The following is a 12,485-nucleotide window of genomic DNA, read 5'->3' on the forward strand; positions in this document are numbered from 1 at the left end:
CATGCAATACTGACAAAAACAAATGCACACTCTTTTGACAGAGTTCAAAATTTCAATCTATCTGCAATCAAAGCTGATAACCAGTGATAGAGAACAGTTTCAAAAGAGTTTTGCAATTCAACTGTTTTGCAAAATAAGCTACTAAATACACTATAAGGGTAGTGGCAATTTGTTAAGTGAGGTGCTCTGTTTCTGACAATATGTTTCAATTCATTTCAGAAGTATAAATCTCTTCAATTTATTTCAAATTATTTTCTATTTTATTAGAAATTTGTTAAACGAATCATCAAATCTCTACATTCCAGCACTCTGACCCTTGTATTGCTTATGTTCTGTTGGCTACCATTTCAGAACATAGCATTCAACATTTAATATATCTTTGGCTCATGGCAAACTTCTTGTAATTTTTACTTTTGTGTCAATAACATCCTAATTATTTCAATTACATTTTCAACACATCTGTTAAGATTAAAGCTGAAAACTTTGTTTGCTGCTGCATCGACCTAGCTTGGCAAAATTGTACTTTTCGATACTTACTGATAGTAAAGCAGCACTGTTCATTGCTCACACACATCTCAATTATTTTGCAAAGGCCACTAACTCTCTTGTTCCATTGAGAAAATGGCCTTCCAGTTTCCAGGTCACTAGAAGCCCAACAACAAAATTATATTCTGGTAAATACAGTTGTAGCATGACGTTTGACTGACAGCAATGTGGTGAGGTTCTGTCTTGCTCAATTAGGAACTGATGACAAATAGTGCTCTAGCAAGTATAGCATGCATATATACCATTGCAACTTTAACACAACTTAGTATTGCAAGATTCTAAACATGAAAACCATCAAGTTGGAACTTCTCTGGCCAATTTGTCCCATGTGACAAATGGTAAGTGTGTTGGAAAAAAACTCCTCTGACAAGTTTTGTAAAGTAGTATCTGATAAAATATAAAAATTAGAACAAGTAAGTAATGAATGCCCTTGTTTCACTAACGTCACAAACACATGATGCAATAATGGATTTCAAACCAACTTTCATCATTCCAAGATTTTTAAACAATGATTTTTCAAACAGTTTCACAAACAAATCATGGGGTATAAACTTGCCTTTGGAAGTAGCAGAAGACATGTGACATTGAAATGTCAATCCATTCCATACTACTAATCATTTCTATTGACTCATACTTCGGTGTTCCTTTTGGGTTCCATGTTGAAATAAGTATAAATTATTTGAGAAATCCAAGAAGGCTAATATCTCAAAAAATGTTCAAAACCAGCTATCTGTAACGTTTCATATCAGTAACTGATTTAGGTCACATCATCATATACCATCATTTGTATAAGCTCTCACCATCAGTGCTGTTTTTTCAGACTTTTGAGTATAGGAGTTGGGACATTATGTTGTCCAGGTCATTGGTGAGGTCTCTTCTGGAATACAGTGTCCACTTCTGGTTGCCCAGTTATTGGAAGAATATCATCAAACTAGAGAGTGTTCAGAAGCGATTTGCCAGGTATGGAAGATTTGAGCTATGAAGAAAGGCTGGATAGGCTGGGAATTTTTTCACTAGAGCGTAGGAGGTTGAGAGGTGACCTGACAAAAGTTTATAAAATAATGAGAGATATAGAGTTGACTATAATTGTCTTTTCCCTAAGATGGGGAGATTTCAAGGCTAGGGGACACACTTTTGAGGTGAGAGGACAGGGATTTAATAAAGACAGGGCAAAAGTGAGGACTGCAGATGCTGGAAACCAGAGTCTAGATTACAGTGGTGCTGGAAAAGCACAGCTGGTCAGGCAGCATCCGAGAAGAAGGAAAATCGACGTTTCGGGCAAAAGCCCTTCATCAGGAATGGAGGCAGGGAACCTCCAGGGTGGAGAGATGAATAGGCGGGCTGGGGCAGGGGAGAGGCAGCTAGGACAGGTCATGAGGATGGTGCTGAGCTGGAAGGTTGGAGCTGGGGTAAGGTGGGGAGAAGGGAAATGAGGAAAGACAGACATAACAGGCAACGTTTTTACACAGAGGGTGGCTTGAGTGTGGAATGAACTTCCTGAAGGTGGATGTGGGTACAATTACAACAGTTTAAAGACATTTGGATGGATTCATGAAAAGGAAAGGTTTGGAAGGATATGGGCTAGGACCAAGCAGGTGGGACTAGTGTAGTTTGGGATTATGTTCATCACAGTCTGGTTGGACGGAAGGGTCTGCTTTCATGCTGTATGACTCTGAGTTTGCACTGACAAAAATCTACACTAAATCTACACCTACCCAACTTTCCAGAATTTTGCCTAAAGTCTTGAATGTTATGACATTTTAAGATGCATCCAAATACTTTTTAAAGTTTTTGAGGTTTGCTCTGTTAACTATCCGCCCAGGTAGTGTGTTCCCAACATCTTCTGGGTGAAATTTCTTTCCTTAAATCCCCTTTAAACCTCCTGCCTTTTACTTCAAAATTATGCCCCTTGCTACTGACCCTTCAAGTAAAGGGAACAGCTGCTTTCTATCCAATTTGTTATAATCTAATATACCTCAATCAGGTGCCCTATCAGGTTTCTCTGTTCTAAAGTGAACAACCTGAACTTATCCAGCCTTTCTTCATTGCTAAACTGCTCCATCCCAACATTCTGGTGAATCTCTGCCGTACCCGTTCCAGTGCAAGCACATCCTTCCTATTGTGTGGTAACCAAAACTGCACATAGTACTTCAACTGTGTACTAACCAAAGTCCTATGCAACTCCAACACACTACTGCACTCTTGTGATCTACGCCATGACTGCTGAAAGCAAGTGTCCCATATGTCTTCTGATCAATCTTATTAATCTGCCCTACTGACTTCAGAGACCAGTAAACAAGAACTCAAAGATCCTCATATTCTTCTGAACTTTCTGGTGTCCTGCTGTTCACTGAGTACTCCCTTATCTAGTTACTTCTCCCAAAGTGCATCACATCACACTTAGGGTTAAATTCCAACTGCCACTCATCTGCCCAATCCATCTGTTATCCCCCTGTAAATGAAGACCTTGTTCCTCAGTGTTAACCACCTGGCCAATCTTTGTATCATCTGTAAACTAATTTATCACCTTCTCCTCCCACCCGCACCTTCTTCCGCATTGTTTACATTTATCACAAACAATAAAGTTACTTAGCATTACTCCCCAAGGTATGCCATTGGACACCCATCTTCAGTCACACAAACAGACTTGTACTACCAAGTCAATTCTGAATCTAACTTATCATTTGCCCTGGATCCCATGACCTTTTACCTTCTTTATTAATCTCCTATGTGGGATTTTGCCAAAGACTTTGTCAAAATCCAGAGAAATAAAATCAACTATCATCATCTAGACACCTCCGCAAAAAATTCAATCAGTTTTGTACAGCATGACATCCTCTGACAAACCCATGCTGATTACCCCGAACAAACTTTTCCTCTCCCAGTGAATATTAATTCTCACCTTCAGAAATTTCTCCAAGTTTCCCTACAACTGCTCTCTAATTCCCTGGCGTATCTCTATCACCCTACCTGAAAATTTGAACAACATTAACTGTCTTTCAGTCCTCAGACACCTTCCCTGTGGCCAAAAGGAATAAAAAATTTGGGTCAAAGCCCCATAGTCTTCTCTCTACAGTGTATCCTAGGCTCTTTGGCCGCATCTGGGGCTTGGCAACTTTTACCCCTTTTCCAAAGTGAAGACAGATGTGAAATACCTGTTTAACATCCTACCAATGCACAGATCTCCCCCTTGGTACCTTAATGGGCCCTACTCTTTCTCTAGTTATTCTCTTCTCCTTGATATACTTATAGAATATCTCACAATTCTCCATAATTTTACCCACCAGTGCTTTTTCATGCCTCCACTGTGCTCTCCTAATTGCTTTCTTAAGCTCACCCCTGCACTTCATTCTGGTCTCTGTTGATTTGCTCCCTTTGTACTTGTTGAAAGCTTCTCTTTTCTTTCATATGCAGTCCTGAATATTCCTAGACATATAGGATTCTCTGGTCTCCTACATTTCACTCTGAAGGGGACATGTTTAGCTTCCAGTCTCACCAACTCAATTTTGAACGTATCCCCCAACTCTTCCGTTGTAGATTTAGCCAGAAATAGCTATCCTAGAATCATTGAACCTCCATAGTGTGGAAGCAGGACATACAACCCATCAAGTTCACATTTTCCCTCTGAAGAGCATCCCACCCAAATCCACCCCCCTTACCTATAATCCTGCAGTTCCCATTGCTGATCCACCTAGCCTACACTTTCATGGACATATGGAAAATTTAGCATAGCCAGTCCGCCTAACCTGCACATCTTCAGACTGTGGAAGGTCTCCTTTGGTCAGATTCTGCATTAATTTAATAAGATCAACCTTCCCCAAAACCAAAACCCAATTTTGCAGACAATCTTTTTCCTTTTCCAGTACAAACTTAAAACATACGGTGCAGTGGCCACTATCACTAAAATGCTCTCCCAAAGCCATTTCGAACACACAGCTGGCTACGTTCTTCAGAATTAGGTCCAGTACTGCACTGGCCTTGTTGAACCATCTACACTGAACAGTACAGCACAGGAACAGGTCCTTCGGCACATAATGTTGTGTCAAACATGACACCAAATTAATCTAACCCTTTCTGCTTGTCCTTGGCCTATATCCCTCCATTCCTTGCACATTCATGTGCTTATCTACAAGCCCCTTAAACGGTTACAATATCTGTCTCCACCACCTTATTCCTACCACATACTGTATAAAAATAACTTGCCCCTCACATCTCCTTTGAATTTCCCCCCCCTCACCTTAAATACCCCCTTGTATTAGACAATTCAACTTTCTGTCTATTCATCTCATAATTTTATAGACATCTATCAAATCTCCCCTCAGCCTCCACTACTCCAGAGAAAACAACGCAAGTTTTTCTAGCCTCTCCTTATAGCTTATATCCCTACTCCAGGCAGCATCCTGGAAAACTTCTTCTGCAATGTCTCCAAAGTCTCCACATCCTTCCTGTAATATAGTGACCAGAAATGAACACAATACTCTTAAATGTAGTCTAACCAAAGTTTTATAAAGCTGCAACATGACATCCTGATTGTTGTACTCAATTCCCCAACCAATAAAGGCAAGCAAGACATATGACTTCTTTACCACCCTATCAACTTGTGTGGCCACTTCCAGGAGTTATGGACTTGAACCCCAAGATCCCCCTGCTCATCAATGCTATTTAGGTTCCTGCCATAAACTGCATACTTTTCCATATCATTTGATCTTCCAAAGTGCAGTACCTCACATATACCTGTAATAAACTCCATTTACTATTTCTCTGCACATATCTGCAACTGATCAATATCCCAATGTATCTTTTGGCAACTTTCTATACTATCTCCAACACCACCAATCTTTGCACGGTCTGCAAATTTGCTAATCCACCCACCTACATTTTCGCCCAAGTCATTTATATATACCACAATTAGCAGAGGTCCCAATACGGATCCCTGCGAAACACCACTAGTCACGGACCTCCAGCCAGAAAAATACCACTACCCTTTGCCTCCTATGGGCAAATCAATTCTGAACCCAAGCAGCCAAGTCACTGTGGATCTTAACCTTCTGAATGAACAATTCTGAATGAATTGTTACATACAAGTGGACATATCCACTCCTCTATTGCTGTTGACTGTTTGAAGGTCTATTATAACCTCCAGGCATTGTGACTGCCTCCTTTTAACTCCTAATCTCTACCTACAAAGCTTCATTTGAAGACCTTCCAAGATATTGTCCCTCTTTTTGATACTGAAAAAATAGTTACAAGCTTTCATTCAAAACTTCCACAAAAAGCTTGAGAGATGTGAATTTGTTAGATACATTTAGAATGATTTAGATTTGTAAATTTGCATTAATATATCCATGCACTTGTGTGTCTGGGAATTCAGTGACCAGAGGGTTGTCTTGGCTGACACAGTTGGGCAATATACAGTTCCATCACTAAACATACAAATACGATTAGCTTCCAATCATACAGTGAAATAGCATATTTGCAGGATCATAATACTGAAGCAACATTTTACCTTCACAAACTGGACGTCAGTTAACACCCGCACAGAGTAGTCTGGAATGTAGGAATAACTACTAATGCTTTGTTGATAGGTTCCACCCCCAAATTCAACCCGTTCTGTCCGACTTCCTTGGTCTGTCCATTGTCCTCCACTGCTGTGAGATGGTGATCTAGTGACTAGGTTCATAAGAATTGAAGAGAAATAAAAATTATTCCCTTTAATTGTAATCTTGCAAATGCTTTTACATAAATGTGAGTCACAAAAACCTTACAAATGATTCCTAATGCTTCGACAAACAAAGTACTAAGTGACTTTGACATAGCTAGTTATCAGCAGGAACAGCTACTGGTATAAAGTATTATTCTAATCATTATATCCAGAAATAGTTCCAAAACTGATTAAGGTGTGGTTGCTATTTCAAGAAAGGTTACAGTATTGAAGGAAGTTATTCAGCTCATTGGATCCAAGCAGGTTCTCTGCAAGATCAATTAGACAGTCCCAAGTCTCCAGCTTTTCATCGCAGCCCTGCAAATGCTTCTCTCTTTAGATGCTTATCCTAACTCCTTTCATAACTACGATCAAATTTGCCCGAGTCACACTCACAAACAGGGCATTCTAGATTCTAATTACTCGCTGAGCAAAAGTTTTATCTTTTGGCGCATTACTTTACCATTTGTGATCTTCCTGCCACTTTAACTAGTTATCATACATTTTCATCAACAGTTAAAACCTCATTGAAAAAGTTTGTTTGCACTGCTAACAGCACCACCTATAGGTCACTATCATTTACATTTTTCATGACCAGAACCTTTGAATGGAAAGATTTTCCTATGATTTCTGACTTGACAGCACTTATTCCTTAGGCTCAAACCATGGAAAATGGGACCTGGAGCACAGGAGAAGAGAACAGAAATCCAGAATGCCAAGAGTACAAAACTTCTAAAAGGGAGTAATAATTTAATTATGATAGATTATGTCCCTAACTTTTTTGACTTATTTTACCTCATAGCTGACCAACAGGGTGGCCCAATGTTTCAACTAGAGAGTCAGAAGGTGAAGAGAAAAATCAGTAGTACAGGGCAGCAGACTAAGGAGTGACAACAGATACATAAAGCTTTTTGGTTATTAATTCTGGATGGCCTGAAGTCTTTGACCACAGTGAAACTGCAGGTCTTTCAGATCTGCAGCAACAGCAGGCATTTCTGACTTGCTTATTGGCAGTAAACATTGGCAGGAAGCAGGCCTACAAATTCAGATCTGGTATGGCATATCACTCCACACATCCAAATAAGTTCAGATCCTCTAGGCAAATCACCCCCTAAATTGCCAACTGGGTCATCAGCAGATGTTATACTTCTTCCAACAAAATACAACTGGGAAAATCCAAGGTCAATTCATTGAATACCAAAGGTTCCGCCTCAACCAAACACATTTTCTCTTAGTTTTCAAGCATCAATTCACTGAACTGACACACACAATGCGCCCAGTACTAAGCCTCTGCTTCTTTATAAACCACACTTAAAGTAATCCAAACTGCCTGCCAATTGAAAAACAAATTGTAATGAAAATCTACACAACTCTGAAATCAGTCAACAAATGACTTGGATGGCTCAATAAATTTGAACTATGTCATTTTCTTTCTGTCAGCACCATTCACATCCATTCAATACAATCACTTTCTGCCAACACTGCTTAAGCACCTTAGTGGATCCATGTTTGTGAGCAATTTCTAATTTAAAATGGTATGCTGGTTGCTGAAAATAAGTATGTTGCAATACACTGGTTGCCACTTTACTCAAGCTATATCAAGATTTGTCTAAACCAGTGAGCCACTTTATCTCCTTTAATTAAAAGTTACGTTTTTGAATCCAGATTTCAGTCACCCATCCAAATCTCATTTTATTTGGGAAAGCATTTCATTGTTTTGCTCTGATGAGCCGTAGGACATCTGCCCAAACTAAAGACAGCACATTTCGGCAAGCTATTATTTTTGCTGCTATTCGACTGGTATTAAGGTCCATTTTTGAGGAAATCCAGGAGTGATTTTACTCTGCATTACGCAAACACCTGAGCTGTACTTGATGTTGCCTCGACCATAAATAGTATGATAAATACAGTATTTGATATCTGTCATCCTGTTCCAATATCATTCACCTAATGAAACAAACAACCCATGAAAACACTGACAACTGATAACCACTTTACAAACATCACTTCCTACTATTAGGTTCTCATCTCTTTTAGAATTTTTTTTGGTTAGCTAATGGCACTTCTGATTTTGTATAACTATTCTTTAAATATACAAAGGAACATCCAAACAGCTTGACTTTTGATGTGATTAGACATATTACCACCTTTTAAATAATATCTCCTTTTGGTTAGGCGAATAACCAAAGTTAGTTGAATTCCATTAAAAAAAATTCAAATCAAGCTCTTGGGGAATCTGTATGTGTAGAATTATTTCTGTTTGCCAGATGTATACTGCACAATTTGGTGTCACAAGGAGAGGACTCAACTTACTTCAGCTTAGAAGCTTAGATACAAGTTGGTGAAGTCGAAGCTTTGGCACTCAAGTCAAGCAGGCTTGCTGGTGTTATCCATCTAAAACAGTGTAGCCTCCTGTTACAAAGGAGTGAATACTTTCTCACTACAACTTCTGAATAGTTAGGGGCCACTGTCAATTTGGAGCAGAATGGGAAGAGCTCCTGGCCAATATCAGGCCTGTCTTTCCAGGATGCACAAGTAAACTGACATAGCATGTCAATTATGGAGCATTTGGATAATCCAGAGAAGACTGACTTTACTACAAATCCACTGCCTGAATCTTGGAGAGACACCCATACACAAAAGAATCCAGGTTACAAGAGAATCCATGGATAAACTGACAACTAATTGCAAGAGGTATTAACATTGCCACAAAATGTCAAATACAAGCACATTATGAGTGTTATCAAGTGGGATCCTTTGTAAAATTATACAGTCATAGAATCATACAGCATGGAAGTAGACTCTTGCATTCAACTTGTTCGTGCTGACCAAATCCCCTAAACTGATCTAGTCCCATTTGCCAGCATTTGGATCATATCCTTCTAAACCCTTCCTAGTCATAGACTCCCTACAGTGTGGAAACACGCCCTTTGGGCCAACAAGTCCATACTAACCCTCTGAAGAGTATCCCACCCAAACCTTTTTCCCTACCCTATTACTCTACATTTACCCCTAACTAACACATCCATGTACACTATGGGCAATTTAGCATGACCAATTCATCTAACCTGCAACATTTGGACTGTGAGAGGAAATCCACACAGACACGGAGAGAATGTGCAAACTCCACACAGACAGTCGCCCAAGGCTGGAATCGAACCTGGGTCCCTGGCGCTGTGAAGCAGCAGTGCTAACTACTGAGCCATTGTGCTGCCCACGTACCCATCCAGCTACCTTTTAGATGTTGTAACTGTACCAGCCTCCACAATTTCCTCTGGCAGCTTGTTCCATAAACATACCACACTCTGCGTGAAAAAAGTTGCCCCTCAAGTCCCTTTTCAATCTATTTCCTCTCACCTTAAACCTGTGCTCTCTAGTTTTGGACTCTCCTACCCTGGGAAAAAACCTTGGCTATTAACTCTATGCCTCTTATGATTAATAAATCTCTGTAAGATCACCCCTCAGCCTCTGATGCTCCGGGGGGAAAATCCCAGCCTATTCAGCTCTTCCTATAGCTCAAACCATCCAAAATATCTTGAAATGTTGCCTAACCATTGTCAATCAGCCATGCTATCATCTTTTATTTTATATTTTCAGCACTCAATTTGCCTTTTTACTGCAGTACTCTTCAGAATGACTTATTTAGCTATAAAATGCATTGAGACATAAGACACCATATAAGTACACTTCTTTAAATTTACAAGCATCTTAAACATTACTCATTTTTTTCTCATGAGCTTTATAAAATAAATTGTCTGGTTTTTCTTTCCTGTAATAAGTTTGCCATCACACTATGGTAAAAATAGGTACAGTCATGACCAGAAAACAAGCTGTTAATGTTGGTATTTTATGGAGATTATGGTATTTTATGGATCACTTGAAAATGTAATTTTTAAAAAAAAATTTGCGATTGACTTATGAAAGAACTGAAACTAACATGGTCATTCTAAAAGATGAGACTTAACAAACAATCCAGGTCTTTTTCAATGTATAATTTCAGTTACATCACATTGTAAACTTTTGCTATAAATTCTGTGTCTTACGATCTTATACTCTAAAACTACCTGATGAAGGAGCAGTGCTATGAAAGCTAGTGCTTCCAAATAAACCTGTTGGACTATAACCTGGTATTGTGTGATTTTTAACTTTGTATTTTATGGAAGCACACATTCTTGATAGTGAAAGGTCTTCACTAATTGATTAAAGATCTGAATTAAATAAGCCATACAAAGTAATGCTCTCAGTCAACCTTTCTGAATAAGGACACCTGACTCTGTCATGAAATAACTACTTTACAAAATTAAATAAAATGAATTCAGCAATCAAAATTCACTTGCTAACAGGCGTTGTTCCACAAAACAAAACCGTTCTTAACTTTTCATTAAATTAATAATCACATTTTAAAACACTCAAACTTCTAGCCTGGCGTGCAAAACAGAAAGAGGCATATTGCTGCAGACTTTATCAAATCTCATTAGGAGCTGCCTGTTAAGTGTGTACAAAAAAAGCCATGGAGTTGTAGACAAATTATTAATTTGATTCGGAAACTAACTGAGCAGTAGGAGATGGAGTAGAAATGATAGGCAAGCACTCCAATTGGAAATATGAAACTAGCAGAATCCTACAAGGATCTGTGTTGCGAGGCTCAACTGTTCACTGTATTTATCAACAACTTACATGATTGGATGGAAGTTAATTTCCAAATTTGCCACTAAGTCAGACAGGTGGCATTGTAAGCAGTGTAGGTAGAAATGTAAAATTGCAAAGAGATTTGACAGAATAAGTGAATGGGCAAGAATGCAGTAAATATATACAAAGGTGAAATCATCCACTCTGGACCTAAAACAGGCAAAAGAGATTATTTTCCAAATGGTGAAAAGTTAGAAACAGTGGAGGGTCAAAGAAATTTGGGAACCCAGGTACACAGCTTATTTAAAAAAAAAGTGATAACCAGATACAAATAATTATTAAAAAGCTAATGGAATGCAGTTCTTTAAATTTAGAATACTAGAAACCATGTTTCAGCTTTATCACGCTCGAAGTACTGAGAGCAGTTCTGGTCACCATATTTTCAGAAGGCTTAATTGGCCTTGGAGGAGTGCAGCATTGGCTTACCAGAGTTATACCTCGACCCCAAAGACTGAACTAAAGGAGAGACTACACAAACTATGAATGCAATTCCCCTGAATTTAGAAGATTAAAGTACGGTTTGATCAAACTTTTCCAAATACTATGGTGAACATATGGGGTACATAGAAAGAAACTGTTTTTGGTAGGAAGGTGGTCTAAAAATTAGAGTCAGACCTTTCAGGAGTGAAATCAGGAAACACTTCTATACCAAAATTGGAAACTCTCTTGCATAAACAGCAAGTGATATAAGAGCAAATGGAAATTTCAAATCTGACACTGATAGATTTTTGTCATCCTAAGGTATTAAGTTGCAAATGGTCTCTTATTGAACGGTGGGGTGGGCTCAAGTGGCTTAATGGCTTTCAGCTCCTTGTAATGAGATGGAGGCTGAGGTACATTGTCAAGAACCCTTCAGTGAATGCCAAGAATAGTTTACATGTAAATGTATTCTATTTAACCTGACATAAGCACAGAACGATCACAGGAAGTTGATGTCTTGTGATTCCACTAGTGCTACTTCTTCAACAGCAGCCCTGCTTAATACCCAAGATAACTGTAAAATGAAAAAAGCATTTTAGTACATCTGATTTTGTCGTTTGAGAATATCAACTGTACTATCGCTCCTTACAGAACCTAGCAATTTCCTTGGGCCGTAACTGGGCACTAAAAATGGAAAGTGGACCCACCATTAATATGTCTTAGTTCTGTGAAGAATACCCACATTAAGATGCTTAAAAGATACACACAATAAATTCTTGATTGATATATTATAAGGTGCAAATAACTAAATGCGTAATTGTAATGCAAAAATAAAATTACAGATGCTGGAAATTTGAAATAAAAAAGTGAATAAACTCTTGTCTGACAACAACTGCAGAGACCGACACAAGAACAAATGCTTTGAATAGCATATACTTTTCATAACAATGTGTAACAGTATTAGGCTAATAGGTAGTTAGTTAAAGAAAATTACAAATATTGGTTTGGGTATTTTACATAAGAAAGTAAGAGAGAGAAAAACCATGCATGCGTTAAGATTGGGCTGAGGCTATGGAATACTGGTCACCAATGCTTAATCAATTAATATGAAATTTCATCACTTTTACTT

General features: G+C 38.6%; 1 protein-coding gene across 3 annotated transcripts in view; it reads right to left on the bottom strand.

Annotated features, from left to right (window-relative positions):
* LOC122561329 (metal transporter CNNM1) overlaps positions 1-12,485 on the bottom strand; it is a 106,426-nt gene that overhangs the window by 37,237 nt on the left and 56,704 nt on the right. For all 3 annotated transcript variants that reach the window (XM_043713036.1, XM_043713034.1, XM_043713035.1), the window contains one exon: positions 6,053-6,216. In XM_043713036.1, the coding sequence (XP_043568971.1) occupies positions 6,053-6,216 (164 nt within the window). The remainder of the gene's footprint in view (positions 1-6,052; positions 6,217-12,485) is intronic.

The sequence above is a fragment of the Chiloscyllium plagiosum genome, chromosome 22 (genome assembly GCF_004010195.1).
Source record: "Chiloscyllium plagiosum isolate BGI_BamShark_2017 chromosome 22, ASM401019v2, whole genome shotgun sequence".
In the NCBI taxonomy this organism is placed as follows: Eukaryota; Metazoa; Chordata; class Chondrichthyes; order Orectolobiformes; family Hemiscylliidae; genus Chiloscyllium; species Chiloscyllium plagiosum.